Source organism: Rhinolophus sinicus, chromosome 16 (assembly GCF_057876585.1).
Source record: "Rhinolophus sinicus isolate RSI-liver-muscle chromosome 16, RSI-T2T, whole genome shotgun sequence".
In the NCBI taxonomy this organism is placed as follows: Eukaryota; Metazoa; Chordata; class Mammalia; order Chiroptera; family Rhinolophidae; genus Rhinolophus; species Rhinolophus sinicus.
Genome location: NC_142516.1, coordinates 46905875 through 46922453, shown reverse-complemented (window position 1 = coordinate 46922453; position 16579 = coordinate 46905875). Strand labels below are relative to the sequence as shown.

General features: G+C 35.1%; 1 protein-coding gene across 7 annotated transcripts in view; it reads left to right on the top strand.

Annotated features, from left to right (window-relative positions):
- The window catches only part of SMC5 (structural maintenance of chromosomes 5), a 68203-nt gene extending 52336 nt beyond the window's left edge, over positions 1 to 15867 (top strand). For 3 of the 7 annotated variants that reach the window (XM_019730613.3, XM_019730604.3, XM_074330549.2), the window contains exons 18-25: positions 7230 to 7355; positions 9713 to 9757; positions 10181 to 10276; positions 10742 to 10846; positions 11074 to 11193; positions 14207 to 14386; positions 14470 to 14565; positions 15708 to 15867. In XM_019730613.3, coding sequence (XP_019586172.1) covers positions 7230 to 7355; positions 9713 to 9757; positions 10181 to 10276; positions 10742 to 10846; positions 11074 to 11193; positions 14207 to 14386; positions 14470 to 14565; positions 15708 to 15851 — 912 coding nt within the window. In that variant the 3' untranslated portion in view covers positions 15852 to 15867. Of the gene's footprint in view, positions 1 to 7229; positions 7356 to 9687; positions 9758 to 10180; positions 10277 to 10741; positions 10847 to 11073; positions 11194 to 14206; positions 14387 to 14469; positions 14566 to 15338; positions 15525 to 15707 lie in introns of those variants that run through there. The other 4 variants (XM_088793221.1, XM_074330548.2, XM_019730619.3 and 1 more) reach the window with 4 other exon arrangements.
- The last annotated feature ends 712 nt before the right edge of the window (positions 15868 to 16579 follow it).

Below are 16579 nucleotides of genomic sequence, written 5' to 3'. Positions count from 1 at the left end.
CAAAGCTGTTCAAGGTGAGAGAGGTTTCATTTTCATGGTGGTGATGGTTTCACTGGTGTATATATTTGTCAGTCTCTTTAAATATAGGCAGTTTACTCATCAGTTACTTCAAAGCTGAAAATTTTTTAATAAAAAAAACTTAGGTTTTTGTCATTTGTTTCATTGAAGTCCTTTACATTTTCAAGTATGAAATTTTAAACATACCAGGGTGCCAAAAAAATGTATAAATATTTAAAGAGATGTTATCTATGTATTACTTTTTGAAGTTGAATTGAGTTACAGTAGCAATGTGTAGTATGACGTTTGCTCAAAAGATGGCATTAATCAAATGAATGCTAGCGTCACCATGTGACAGGCAGGACAGTCAAAGAAAATGGCGGAAGCACGGTTTTCATTGGAGGGACACAAGACCATCTTGAAGTGGTATTTGAAATTCGAGAACATTGTGGAAGTACGACAATGGAGGCGTTGAGTATGCAACAGAACCTCCCACACACCTAACAATTGCACATATTCATGGTAAGTTTGAGACACATGGTACTGTGTGAAGAAATTGAAATGACATGTGCAGCGATAGATGTGGACACTTTGGCCAACGTTGTTCAAGCAGTAGTTTGCTTTAATCAGAAGCATCTGGATGCTAATGGTAACCACTTTGAGCATCTCTTGTAATAGCAGAAGTCAAACATAACTTGTGTTCATCTTTTGTTATCGGTATACGCGTATATTGAGTGTCACAATTTTAATAGTTATTTCCTTTCTTAAAATGTTTATACATTTTTTGGGCACCCTCTGTATATAACAGTAGGAAGAGTAACATAACATCCATGTGTCCCCTATCCCTGTTTAGCAAATGTTATACTTTGCCATATTTGTTGCAGATTTTCAAAACCTTTCATGTGTTTGAAGTCCCCTTGTACCCTTCCCCATCCATTCTACTTTCCCAGATTCTACTGTTCTCTTAAGTGATTCGCTTTACACTTAACTTTTCAGAAACATACCTGTTGTATAAGAGTGAGCTTTTAGTAGTATCTTTTTGTGGAAAGAGTCCTTAGAGGATAGGTTTTAGGAAATAATAGACATAGGACTGCACCGATGAATGAAAGGAAAGATTAAATCAAAGTAGAATAGCAGCTTCATTAGTCTGAAGCCAGCTTCTTCAAACTTTGTGGCTTCCTGAAAAAACTTATACCTAGAATTGGAAAAAACAAGAATTTTGCTAGCAGATAAGCATCTCAGTAGGCAAGCCAAACACCTAGCCAAAGGTCAGGTTTCATATGCTAGGATTAGTTCACTTTGAGCAAAGCCAGAGCTTGGAAGATGGGAAAGTTCCTTCCCTCTCCCCTCCTTACCAAAAAAAAGGGGGAGGTGGGGGAGAAAGGCGCAGGAGAGCAGTAGTCATTCGAATATACAGAAGGGATCCAGCAAAAAAGAAATCAAAGCTACAGTACCCAAACGGGTACCAGAGGAGAGCCTCTCAGTGTCCATTGCCTGGGCGTGTGAAGGAATTCTTCTGCTCATTGCCTGTCCTGTTGGTAAATATAATAGTTGAAGAGCCCGTGTTAAACTTTCTTCATTTGTTGAGCCTATGAACCTGGTTGTTCAGTACAGGAAATGGTGTTATAGAAGAGATTTCATGAAGAAATTGACACATTGTGCAGATGTATACGAGTATATGGAGCTTTAAGTTGAGTCATGCAATACACTATTTGATCCTGGTGCCTGAAGTTTTATTTTTGAATTAAGTTTTAATGAGAACTTAAGAAAATTGTGGGTCTGTGTCATGTTTACAGAAACATGAAATCGTGATGGCTTTGGACTAAGCATTCTCCCAGACTTTAACCCACTTTTCACAGTGAGAGATACAAGATAGCCTTTGTTCACATGGATGTACAGGTGCAGACTGACAGGGTATTCTCTTCAGACCATTTCGTTAGTACTAGTAGTAGAAACATTCATGTTTTGAGTGGAGATGATGACTCTGGACAGTAGGAAGGTTTCTTGGGAGGTTTTGTTTTCAGTCTTTGAGTCACTTGTTTCTTACAAAGATGGCTACATTATACTGTCCATAGAAATAATCTGATTAGCTGCTTGTCCCTCTAGATTTTGTTACCTGGAAATAATACCCACTCATTTCTCAGCCTCTTCCCCCCACCATACACTCCTTTTTTTTTCAATTTATGTCTATTCTTGTTTTTAATTTAGTATTATTTCTATTATAAGATTCAGGAGTACAAAACAGTGTAATAGTTAGACATTTACACCTCTCACAGTGATAACCTCCCTCCCCCAATCTACCACCCCTCCGACATCACCCATAGCCACCAGTTCCACTGAACCCATTCCCTGCGCTGCATTCCACATCCCATGAATATATATATATACATATACATGTATATATGTATGTGTATATATACATGTATATGTATATATATACACACACACACACACACGTGTGTGTGTGTATATGTATAAAACCACAGTCGATACCCATCACTATTCAGCTTCAGGTGGACACCACAGCAGTCAGGCACCTACATCATCCCTGAAGTGGTCTCCCTAATAAGGCAAGTGTCCATCAGATACCCTACAAACTCTTTACAACATTATTGATTATATTCCCCAAACTGTCCTGCGTAGTATCCCTGTGGCAATTTTGTGGTTACCGATTGTGCTTTCTAATCCCCTCACCCTCTCCCCCATCACCAAGACGTGGAAACAACCGAAATGCCCACCGGTAGACGACTGGATTAAGAAACTGGGGTTCATTTATACAATGGAGTATTAACTCGGCCATAAAGAAGAATGAAATCTTACCATTTACAACGATATGGATGGACCTAGAGAACATTATGCTAAATGAAATAAGTCAGACGGACAAAGACAAATACCACATACACTCTTGACAGGTTTTTCCATACTAATATTACTTGGTACAGTCCAACCCCTGACTTTATTTTGCCTTTCCTCAGAAACATTTTGCTCCATTCTGTTTTCCTTTTCCATATGTTAATCTGAAAACTATTAAATGCTTTTTGTTTATAATTGTTGTACCATCCCTATTGTAAGGTTCTTTTATTTATTTTTTGCACTGTGTACTTGATAAATTTGTCACTGATTGACCGTAGTCACTAACCACACATTTTAAAGAGTCAGGAATGAGAGTGAAAGAATACAGTAAAGGAGATGTACAGTAGTTTACTTTCTCTTTTACTTGTTTTTTCTTCTTCTCATGTTTGCTGTCTTTTATCCATAGATGTTGTTGCCCTTCTTCTTGTTGTTCTACTTCATTTGAAACAAGGAGAAATCATTTCTTTTTTTTTTTTCTTCTACTCATCCCTTTGAATACGTGGCAGGTGGCACGAAGGGACCATTACTACCACTTCTGGTTTTGTCCTTTACCCTGATCATGAACACCAGTTCACAAAAGATTGACACATTTCAGGAGGGACTGTCATCCATGAGGGAATTTAGGGATAGCTAACCACCCTCAAGTTTGGTACTTCTTCCCAAGTCATTGGAAACCAAATAGGGAAACAGGGTTCCAGACCTACCAAATATCCCCAGCGAAAGGCAAAATGTTATGAGCCTGTTTGGTAATATATATCGAGGTGCTTAGAGCGCTGCCTAGCATGAAGCCAGTATTTCCTTAAAAAGTATAGATTTACATTATGATTAATACAAGTTACAAGATTTGGAAATTACTAATTTATTTACTTGTCCTAATACTGCCCTGTTTCCCTGAAAATAAGATGTAGCCAGACAATCAGCTCTAATGAGTCTTTTGGAGCAAAAATTAATATAAGACCCGGTATTAGTATTATATATCATATTTATATTATATTATATTATATTATATTATATTATATTATATTATATTATATCAGGTCTTATATTAAAATAAAACCTGGTCTTATATTAATCTTTGCTCCAAAAGACGCATTAGAGCTGATTTTCTCCGGCTAGGTCTTATTTTCGGGGTAACAGGGTAAGTTTAGAAATTCTGTGCTTTCATCTATTGTTCTCTTCTCTGCCTACCTGCTTAGCTCTCTCCCATGAAAAAACAAACCAAAAAAAGCTGACTTTCAGAGGAGACATTTTAAAATATATATTTTTTTGGGAGGGGGAATCATTTAACAAGTAAATAGTATTGTCATTACTTCATTGTTTATCATTAGATTGATTGAAAAAGAATTTGTAATCTTGTATATTAAAAATCAGTGAGCACCACTTATTTCTAAATTTCAAATTTGACATTAAAATTTCAAGTTGACATTATAAGGCAGAATGAATACTTTTCATAATTATAAAATATGTGTTCTATGTGATATATGCTAAAACTTATAGGTAACATTTCGATTTGAAATCATTTAAATTGAAATGAAATTTGGTGCTTGTATTTGTAGTAAAGGAAAATTGAGGAAAAAATGTTTTAATTAACAATTAATGTTTTAGTAAAAGTTCATGCTACCTAGAACTTAGTTTAAGTTCCTTTCCTATAGACTACGTTTTCATTTTGTTTGACTCATATATTTAATAAGTTGTTAAATAGAATTACTGTTAAATAATTTCATGTGCAACATGCTACATAAGAAATTCTGTGAACAATTCTGATTTTTACCACTAGAGGGCACTCTCAGAGAAGCTTTTCCTTGTTTAATGTCATTTCTGGACACCCGTCGTGACAAATTGAACTTTCTCAAAAAGAACTTCAGAGAAAAGATAATACGAATTTCTTTCAGAACACATACCTACAGTCTAATCTCTTCGGAGATGTTGGGGGTGTATTTTATAAATTTGCTCTTTTCTCCCCTTATGTCTTACGTAGACGAAATGTTTCTACTATCTATTAACTGTTAAAGGCTACTGTGTTTCCCCAAAAATAAGACCTACCCCAAAAATAAGCTCCAGTTAAGATCGTCAGCCAGACGGACGCATTTAGTACGTTATGACGACGTTACAGAAGAAGATGACATGACTGTATTTGAATAAATGTAAATTGTTGTACATGAAAAACTAAGGCATCCCCTGAAAATACGCCCTAATGAATCTTTTGGAGCAAAAATTAATATAAGACCTAGTCTTATTTTCGGGGAAACATGGTAGACTCTAAGCAAAAATGTAAATAAGGTCTTTTTCACTAGCCTGACTTGACAACATTATCTTATGTAATTGTATACTCCCCGTTCTTTCCACTTGTCACCACCACCACCATCACCACCCCCAAAAAAGAAAACTCAACAAGAATTATGGTGGGGGAGGGAATAGATGCTATGTGAAGACGAATGTCACAAAAACATATATATAGAAAGGATATTTTCTCTGGTAAAGATTTTATTAGACATATGCCACTGAACAGAAGGAAATTTTTTAATGACATTCTGACCTCATAAGTGCAGAGCCCCCAGACATTCAACTCAAAGTTATTTCTTTCCCATAATGTTCTAACACTTCATTTAGCAAGGTCCAGAGGAATAGGAAACAGGAATAGAAGACTAGGAGTGTTTAGCGTCTATCTAACTACCCCTCGTTTTACATTTGCCTGAGTATGATGGGCCCTAGAGAGCACACTAGGGTGACTGGGAGTCTAACAGCTTGTTTCTCTCGGGGTGTGGGGACTGAGGAATGCATTTGAGGTTACAAGAGTACTCAGTGATTAATGTAAAGACTTGCTTGTATTTTCAGTTCAGTCCAATATATATCCTTTTACTTTTCATAACATTTGTCTTGGTTTAGTTTCTTTGCTGTCAAACTTATGTGCATAAAAATCACCCACGGTCCTTGTTAATAATACAAATGTCCCTGCCTCAGCCCCAGAGAACTTAATCGAATAGGTCTGCTTTGGGGCTGCGTCATCGGTACTGTTTTAACAAGCTTCACCACTACCACCCCGGGTATTTTTTTGGTGTAGACCAAAGTTTGAGATTTAATGGAAAGAGCAAGCTAGACTTGTTTTCTTTATCAGGAAGCTGCTCATCTGCTATCTCCACAACCTTAGCAAGTTTTTTAATATCTCTGAAACACAACCAAAAAAAGAAGATCATACATTTATTTTAGATCATAATCAGGATTAGAGTAATTAACATACAAGATAGTGGTTATCACAAAGCTTGGTCCACAGAAGGCATTCCATGTTTCCTTCCTCATTGCACTTGAAATTTCTGCCATCTGGCTCTTGCCCACCTGGACACTGTGATCTTTTACGCCCTTACCTCTCCTCCATACGTTCGATTTCTTGCATAAATAAGTGGGTCTGTGAGGCTTCCATGCCTTAACGTTTGTAATCACCTATCCTGGGAATGCCTTCTGCTGCTTCCTCTTTACTAATTTCTTACTTGTCCTTTAAGACCATTCATTTGTCATAGCTTCGGGGACCCCTCTGGCTTTCCTGTGTTCCCTCCCTCCACCACACACATACTCTTGTTTGCTTTCCTCTGTCCAGTCGTCTTCCACTGACAGGCATCATGCTACAATGAAAAGAGCATGAATTCTGTGAGCAGGCATGGAGGTGAATCCTGACGGCCTCTAACTAAATGTGTGAATTTGGACAAGTTGCCCTGATTCCTCTTAGTCTTTTTTTTTTTTTTTTTTGTAATATACAAAATGGGGACATTACTGTGCAGTGTTGTGAGAAATAAGGGAATAATGTGTGTGAAGCACCTAGCACATAAGCTTTCAATAAATAGTAGCTGTTTCTTTTATGATGATTTCATGTATCTTTCCCCCTTATTCATTTTTCTGTGTTCAGTGCATAATAAAAACTGACATTTAATAGGTTCTCTGTAATTATTGGGTGAAGGTGTGAAAGTGTCCATTAATAAATGATAACTACATGAAAGACATTTGGAAAACTATCAAACACTATTTAAAGGTTCTTACATTTGACTGCAGAATTTTCTGATACGAGGCCTACATACTGTGCATTTCAAATTTTATTACAGTAAAATTATATATTGCTAAATTAAACTGTTTCAGAAAAAGGTAATTAAGTTTAAATTTTAAAGCTTTTATGAGTTAGAGTAATACTGTATTATTAATGTGCTGATATATTTTAACGTTTAAGTTCAAAATTAACCTTTACAATAAAGCAGACATGATTTGAGATACAGTTTTCAAATGATTGGCTTATCACAATCAAAATTAATTTATTTGATATATAATATAGTGTGTTAATAAAACAGCTCTCTGATTTAACAGTATTTTCAAAATATTTCTTTTTCTTGTAATAGCAACATTTCATTGAGTTGGATGAAAGCAGACAGAGATTATTGCAGAAATGCAAGGAACTCATGAAGAGAGCTAGGCAAGTGTGTAACCTGACTGCAGAGCAGAACATTCCTCAAGAGTACCAGACAGTAAGTATAAGAAGCATATAATGCTATGAGTTAACATTTTTAACATTATTTTTAAGCTTAAAATGTGTTAGGCATTGTAATGGGCCATGAAAAACATGATTTGCTATAAAAAATACAGCACATCATTTCCCCCATTTTTTAACTGAGTATGTATGTAATTTTGCTTAACACATTTTCTCTACTCAGACTTGGGCAGCAGTCAGTCTTATTGCTTAGTACTAAATTTACTAAAACCTGGTATCACCTTACAAAATTATTAGTACCATAACATTCATTTTTCCAGTGATTTTTCCCCCCTCAAGCTACCTTTAAGGGGTAGCAGTAATAGGTATATAAGAAACAGTAAATAGAGGTGGTATTTATAAATACAAAGGCAAAATGAAAATGTTTTCCTGGATATTAGGGTTTTTATTTAGGGTTCAATGGGAGCTAAATGTTTAGGGCTGAAACTTGTTGGTAAGGAAAGGAGAAAAGAGCCTTTTCCTCTTTCCATTATTTTATTTGATGATACATCATTAATTAGTAAAATGAGGAGATGCCACCTTTTAGTCCAAGTTCCATCATTTATATAGCCCTGTAACCCCTAAGTTTTATCTGACAAGTAGGGCTAATACCTTGGCTATTCTCTCAGAATAATGTCACAATGAGAAAATGAATTTTAAAATATCTGGTATTTGTATGGTTTTTTTTTTTTCTTAATTTCAAATGTTATCTATTTCAATAGATAATGAAATGTCTACTAAGGATATAACTAGAACTGGAAAAAACTTAATTTGGATTATAATTTTCAAATCCTCAAATATTTCACTGTATGGTGTCAGACACAGATACCACAGAGAATCAATCTGTTTGGGTACATAGTAGGAATTTAGTAGAGATTTTAAAGACAAATTGAGTAGTTACTGTTTCTAAAAATATACTAGAACTTCCCCAAAATACACTGCGTTGTCACAAAGTAAGTAAATATTAATACAATGTCTGTGCTAATTTTTTCTTTCCTAAAGTAGCATGATTCTATCCTTGTTATACTGTTTTTGAAAGGAACAAAATTAGAAGATAATTTATACATTAAAAATTGCATGCGCGTGTGTGTGTATATCGGGCATTGAACAAGACAGATATACTTCCTTCTCTACAGAAATTTATATTCTAGTCTGGACCATGGGGCAGACAAAAAAGAAACAAATAGGTAATGTCGGATAGCAAGCAGGAGGTGCTAAGAAGAAAAATAAAACAAGGTAAGAGGATAGCGTGTCAAGGAAGTCTCCTTTGAGAAGATGACTATTTCTTTTGGGTCCTGAATGAAGAGAAGAAATCAGTCAAGTGAAGATTTGAGGGGAAAGTATCCCAGCCAGAGAAAACAGCTCATACAAAGCCCCTGGGGCAGAAGTATCTTCGGCATGTCTCAGAGAAGAAGGAATCTCAATAGGGCTAAAAAATTATAATTCAAGCAGAAAGGAAGGCAGAAGTCAAATCATGTGGGATCCTGTAGACCACAGAAGGAGTTTGGGTTTTTGAGATAGAATCTACTGGAGGATTTTAAACCGAAGAGTGATGTACCTGACGTCAGTTTATAAAAGAGCACTCCTGCTTGCTATATGGAGAATAAAGTAGGGATACAAGACTGGAAGCACAGACACGATTTAGAAGATGATTGCTTTGGACCAGACAAGAGATTATAATGGCATGGATTAGGGAGGAAGCACTGGAGAGAGATTTTATAGATTTGAGGTATTATTTCAAGAACAGAGCCAGCAGGACATGCTAATGGATTTGAGGTAAAAGATAAGAGAGGGAACCCCTAAATTTTGCCATGTACTGAAATGAAGATGATTGAAGAGGAGAAATAGGTTTGCTGAAATTGGTAGGGAATATTTCTGTTTCACCATCTTAAATTTAAGATGCCTATTAGAGTCAAGTGAAAATACTAAATAAGTCTTGGGCACATGAATTCAAAGCTCAGTGGACAAGTCAGATTCGGCAAAATGTATTTAACAAATATCTGAAGGCCTATTGAAAGTTGAACTGCTTTCTTAAAAGTTTAAAAACTAAAGATATTAATGTAACATCAGAATCTTTTTCAGGGTTTCAAGATTCATTTTGTACCTTGTAGTGTGTGCACTTTGCAGGTTGTGCTGGCAAAACAGTGTACTACTTGCTTCCCCTTGTAGGAAAGTATCTGTTCTAATTTGTTTCTACGGCACGGACTCAGAAGATAATGCTATGGTGCAATTCTACAGTCAAAGTAATTGGAGTCTTAGGATGCTTTTGTAGTTCTTCATAAATACAGTATAAAGTTCTAACTTCTTGCTCTCTTTCAATGCCCCACATATTCTGGACCCATTCTACCAATTCAGCAAGTACCCACCATTCCAAATGGACACAACTCCTCACCCCCCATGGTATGCTTGTTCTTTTTTCCAAGCTCCTATCTCCCCTCTGCCTTGCTTTTCCTTAGCCATTTGCTTTAAGGCCCAGAGACGAATTCTAGGCGTCTGAATTATCTTAACTCTCTTGTAGCTTCTGTAGCATGAACTCATATTTCCTTCTCTATAAATTCCATAGCCTGTATGAGATGTACTGCTTATTTTAATACTCAACATCAATACACTGCCTTACGGTATTATCCAGTGTTAAGTACATATATTTTTTCCTTTTAATTACAAACTTTTTGAAAGCAAAAAACCCTGTTTATAATTTCTTTGATTCCTGTGTGTTAGCATGCTGTTGAACACATAGTAGTAGATACTTAGCAGAATATTTTTTTAACTAATTGAACTATTTTCACTGTACTGTCTAATGATGGACAATTTTCTTTTCTTTAGGCTTTCCAAGATCTTCCAAACACATTGGATGAAATTGATGCTTTATTAACTGAAGAAAGATCAAGAGCTTCTTGCTTCACAGGACTGAATCCTACAGTATGCTTCTTTCCCTATTGCCTATTATATCCACCGCCACCCTCCCCATACACACACACACACACACGCACGCATGCACACACAGTTCCCTCCAGTACTTGCCTCCCACTCTGTACTAGAGCTCTTGGTAATAATAAGCTAGACAGCAGGAACAATGTGCTTTAAATGCCAGATTCTGAATCTATTAGAATTTTAAATAGATTCTTCCTAAGGAACACAGTGTTCTGTGCCTTTTCTTTATAAAAAGAATAGTTGGGCTAACCTGAAATATTGCAATGTCTATTTTCTCAAGGATTAAAAAAAAAAAAGGCATTTTCAATATGTTATAAAAACATACAAATAAGGGAACACATTGGCATTTTCATTTAACGTTTTAATTGATGCACATTTCCTTTAATTTTGCACATTTCCTGTAATTTTGTCCTTTAGTAGATTTATCTTAAAGAAATAATTTTTTCCTGGCAGGTTGTTGATGAATACACAAAAAGAGAAGAAGAAATAGTGCAATTAACTGAGGAACTAAAGATAAAGAAAGATGAACTGGATAAATATAGGGAAAACATTTCACAGGTAATGATTTAATCTTTGTCTTTTCTTCTTGTCACGGTCTTACCATTAATCATATGGGAATGTAGAATAATGTAAAATGAAATTATATGCTTCTAAGAAAAAAAATGCAACATACATTCTTATGACCAGGTTGATACTGATATTTAAATTTGTTTTATGTAAACTTTTGTATCAGAATGTAATAACACTTCTTTTCAATTGTATTTTTATATTGCCTTTATTTGCAGGTAAAAGAGAGGTGGCTTAATCCTTTAAAAGAGCTGGTAGGAAAAATTAATGAAAAATTCAGCAGTTTTTTCAGTTCTATGCAGTGTGCGGGTGAAGTTGACCTCCATATAGAAAATGAGGTAAAATTCATTTGAAATATTTCCTGGCAAGTAATTGTAATTATATGTAAATTATTTACTCTAGTTATATCTGAAAATTTTTCTTAACTGAACAATTTTTCAAAGGAAGAAAAAGACTATCGGATTCCATCAGGGTCAGTTTTTTGGAGGTTTTTTTTTGTTTCTGTTTTTGGTGATTAATACCTTACTAACTCTTTTTATATCCAGTCTAAGTAATGGTTATTTAGCTGTAATGAATAAATACATTGCATTGCTTTCTGCTATCCAAGTTAGAAGAGTCATACATTGGCAAACATAACTGAAATACAGTATGATATCAGTGGTTTCCTTTTGATCAAGAATTGAACAGCTCACAAGAATGAAAATATTTGAAAAATTGCTGCTGATTTCTTGAGCTATGTTTATGAATTAAAATTGTGGGTAAAAGAAAATTACCATTAAGAAATGTATAAAGAGATGAACTGGGATTTGCTTCACAAATAATTGGGAAAGAGTAGAGTTATAGATGAAACAAGAATGGTCATGTATCAATCATAGTAGAGACCACTTGATAATACATTGAGCTTATTTTAGTGTTCTAATTTTGTGTATTTTGAAAATTTCCCCCTTTTAAAGGAGGGAGAAAGGAAGGAAGGAAATTCCTTGCCTTCACAGCTCAACATTTTGTATATTAGCTTGTATGCAATTTTGCATGTATATTACATACATAAATATAAAGCAAAGTAGAGCTTTTTTTCTTTCCTTAGGAACTTTGCCCCATGACTCCATCTGCTCAGTATGAGATACAAGGATAGCAAACATCATTTCACTTTTAAGTTCTAGTAAGATAGTAGACTCTGTCACAGTAATTGTTATCTACCCAGTCTTTGGGCTTGTTAAAATTAAGGGACACATGTCCCTTACGAGTACTGTGGTAACAATAATATACTTGTAGTATTTTATAATACATATTTTTTCTGTGCCAGGCACTATGTGAAGTACTTTTAAGTTTGTTATCTTGTTTAATCCTCAGACATTCTATAAAGCAGGTACTTCTATCAACCCTAGTTTACAAATAAAAAAACTGAAACTTACAGAAACTTTACTCAAGGTCACACAGCTACCAAGTGGCAAAGCAAAAGAGCAAACCCCAGACCGGATCCCAGAGCCTAAGCTCTTAAATACTGCCCCTTCAGTGTGGCAGTTTTTATGGGATTGTTTTTATCGTTTGATCATTTTTATGGGATGAAATTTTGATAATTGAGAGCTTTGTCAAGCTCAGAGTAACTGCAGTATCTTTATCAAATAGCTTGACCAAATGAGGCATAAATATGATCAAGTAAGCATAGGGAAGCCTGTGGAACTTGAGCTGTCATAGAAATCCCATTCTTTAATCTAGGTCCTGTTGCATGGTGGTGCTGTAACTATCATGTGCTGTTTCTTCTTGATAGCTTTTCTGTGTTTTAAATGATAACTCATTACCATAGCAATGATTCTTAGCCTTTTCAGTTCAATTGTTTTACCTAGCTATTGGCCCTGGATAATGGACATTCTTATCTTCTCAGCCTTCCCCTTGAATTGCTTCTATTCTAGACTCCTCAGTCATAGTTCTAGAACTGTCTTCTTTAGCCAGAGCTTTCAGTAAGATGAAGGAAGCTAGAATTGGGCAGAAAGAGTAAAGAATAAGTGGCAGAGCCAAAGCCGAAGCGCTAGCAATCAAAGCTGCTATAGTTAAGAAATAGCATAGTTAATAAATTTATTATGAAAGATATATAATGTATAAATTTAAAAAGTAAACCGTGGGAATCAAAACTTAAAATTTATTGTTATTTATTTGTTTTCTTTTTGTTTTTGGAGGGCAAACAGATTGAAGGTGGTATTTCTAAAATTTGATAGCCTATCAGGATTCTTAGGTTTATGGTTAAGTTATTTGTGTTTTTATATAAGTTCTTACTGTTAGTCTTATACCTCTGCTGTCCATATGGTAGCCACTAGTTACATATGACTATTGAGCACTTGAAACATGTAAAATGTGCTGAAAATATACAATACACACCAAAGTTTTGAAGACTTAGTATGAAGAAAAGGATGTAAAAATATATTTAAAATATCTTACTGATTACATGTTAAATCTATTTTGGGTATATTTGATAAAATGTACTAAAATTAATTTCACATTTCTTTTTACTTTAATGGCTACTAACAAATTTTAAATTGCCTGTGTGGCTTGCATTATATTTGTCTTGGTTGGTGCTGTCTTAGCTCTCGAAACTCTAGTCATTAAATAGTTAACCTTTAATTATTAAGTTATGCTTCTCATTTTGGGGGTAAATCCAAACCTGATAGATATAGAAATGACATTGATAAGAGCAGTAAATAAGCCTTACAACAGCCTCAGTTTGGGCAAAATTTACAGAAAACTGAGTGTACTTACTCATTACAACAAATATTTAGTAAGCACTTCTTATGTGACAGGCTTTTGCTAAGTATCATGTATATATTTGATTTAATACAAATATTTTTTTAAAAGTATGCAAATAGTCTGCTTATTTTTTCTTACCCAGCTGAAGCAGCAGGGAAGACCTGTTAGGGCCCTCTGCGGTGGTGACATCCAGTTGCCTTTCTAGTAGAAAATGGCATGATACTCCATTGTGTTCTAATTACTTGCACCTATAGCTTTAAAACCTAGCAATTGAAACCTAGCTGGAATAGGTGGTGCCTCTCCATGACAGGGTTCTTCACTCAGTAATTTCTAAAAACCTTTGGGAAGCCTACTAAAGTTGAAATGAATGTTATGAGTTAAGGAAAAAGGTAACTCTTATTCTGAATATTTTTCTTATCCTCATAGATCCTTGGAGACCCCCTAAAGCTTGTAGATAGCAACTGTTTCTTTAATATTTTTTTGGTTTTCTTTAAACTATCACTAAATTTTAAGTTCTACGCTTATAATTGGTTTATTCAGTCTGTTTTCAAATAACAATATGAAATTACCAGAGAAAACCCATCTTTCATCAGCTTTTTAAATGTCTTACAGGAAGACTATGATAAATATGGAATTCAAATTAGAGTCAAATTTCGCAGTAGTACTCTGCTGCATGAATTAACTCCTCATCATCAAAGTGGAGGTGAAAGAAGTGTTTCTACCATGTTATACTTGATGGCACTTCAAGAGCTTAATAGATGTCCATTCAGAGTAGTTGATGAAATCAATCAGGTATAGTGATTATTCTTTTCCTTGAGTTTTATTTTGTATCTTGTCATAGATTAAATATAATCGTTATTATTGTCATTGTTTAGGGAATGGACCCGATCAATGAACGGAGAGTGTTTGAAATGGTTGTAAATACTGCTTGTAAAGAAAACACTTCTCAGTATTTCTTTATTACACCAAAGGTAGGTAATAAGTAACCTAAAAGTGCTCATGTACTCAGAAGTCCCCTGTGGCTTAATCATGTAGCAGATTTGGGCCCAATATGTACATTTGAGCAGGAACACTCCCAGAAAAGGAACTAAAAAGATTACAGTATTATTTGTATTACTAAAGGGGACAAGTTCCAGTGACATACTTAATCAGAAACCTCATTATCTGAAAAGGAAATGTAGGAGGCGTAGCATTATGTTCTAGAACAGAGATTTCTTCCCTGCTTTTGGCACTTACTCCTCCTCTAGAGAAGAACCCCTTTTAGCATTAAAAGATGACAGGGAAATTCAAACCCTAACACTCGCCCTCCTAATTTCCCCAGAAAGGCCTGTATTGTCATACTCTGCCCCTCTTTAGTCACCACTGCCACTGCTCTGGCACAGAGGAAATCATGAGTGTCCCAACATCTATTCACAGATTAACTATCATAAAAACAGAAGTACATTTACAGAAATGTTCCATAAGCTAGAACCATTGCAACAGGAAATTTTCTTTAGTTGCATCTTATACTGCGGATAAATTATAAAACTCATGTACAAAGATGTGTTTATTGATGTCTTCTTTTCCTTTTTTAACTAAGTATTCATGGAAAATTTCCTTGGAGAGCCCAAGCTAAATTCAAATTTTTGTTGAATAGTGTACTCTTCCAGCAGATACTCTATAGAATAACCAGATCTGGTAATACCCTATTGTTTACCAAATACACTGGCCTATAAACCACACCTCCTTTTTACGCACTTTTCAGGCTACCAGTCTGTCACAGCACCTGACCATAAAAGTTGCTTGATAATTGTTTGTGGAAAAATGAGTGAAAGTATCTATCGGGAAAATTCTGGAGGACACACTTCTGCACCTTACCTAAGAAGTTGTCTGATCCAATTAGGCCTGTCAATATAGAGGGTTCCCTAAGCATGTTGATTATGCCTTGGCCAGGCGTCAGGTGTGCTAATTCAGGTAAGGCTCACAATCTGGCAGGTTATATGCTGAGTTATTTGAGAGCTTCATAAGAGTTTCACTAATACTACAAGTAATGTATTTCTACACATCTAAGGTGGGAAAATTGTGCTTCTTACTGTACACAGCATTATATGACAGTTTGTTTTAACATTTACAGCTCCTACAAAATCTCCCTTATTCTGAAAAGATGACAGTATTATTTGTCTACAATGGTCCTCATATGTTGGAACCAAACAAATGGAATTTAAAGGCTTTCCAAAGACGGCGGCGCCGTATTACGTTCACTCAACCTTCTCAATAAAAATAAAAGGAGAGAACTTGGGAATTTTTCTGTTAAATTCTATTTATCAGTATGGCTCCACTGAATAAAAGTTAGGAGATTCGTTAACTAAAAGAGCAGTTCTTTTGGAAATTTACTGTTAAATACAAATGGGTTGATGGAGACCATAATAACTTCTTTCTGTGGAATATTCTGGTAGTAAACATTAAGTCTTTGTCAGTCTTTGTTGACTTGAGTCCTTCGTACTCTAACCACAAGTGATTGGGTTCCCTTTTTAAAAAGTATTTACTATTTGAAATCAGAGGTATGGTGGGAGGGGTTAGTTATCATCACAGGAAGTTTAGTCGACATGGTAACCCTGAGCTTTAACTGCAGAATAACTTTTAATTATTGCTGGAGTCTAAAGATGACTCTAGAGCTTGTCATAGTTTTCTCCCAGTGTTATATTTAATTTTTAAAAATTGATATAGAAGTGTCTAGTCTAATGTACAGTATTAATTTATGACAGATCTGTTCATTTCTTCCTATTTTAAAGATGACCCTTATCTCCACTAGGAAATGGAATTTTATGGGCCTTTAAAAAAAGTTTTATGAAACTTGGGACTATACTTGTATTGGTATCTCAAAGGAAAGAAAGTACTGGGATTCAAAAATGGTAGTGGGACTTCTTTGAAATGCCACAAGGTGGCCACTAGATGATGCAAGATGCAACCAAAAGATTGACAAAATAAAATGAAGTGACAAGCGTT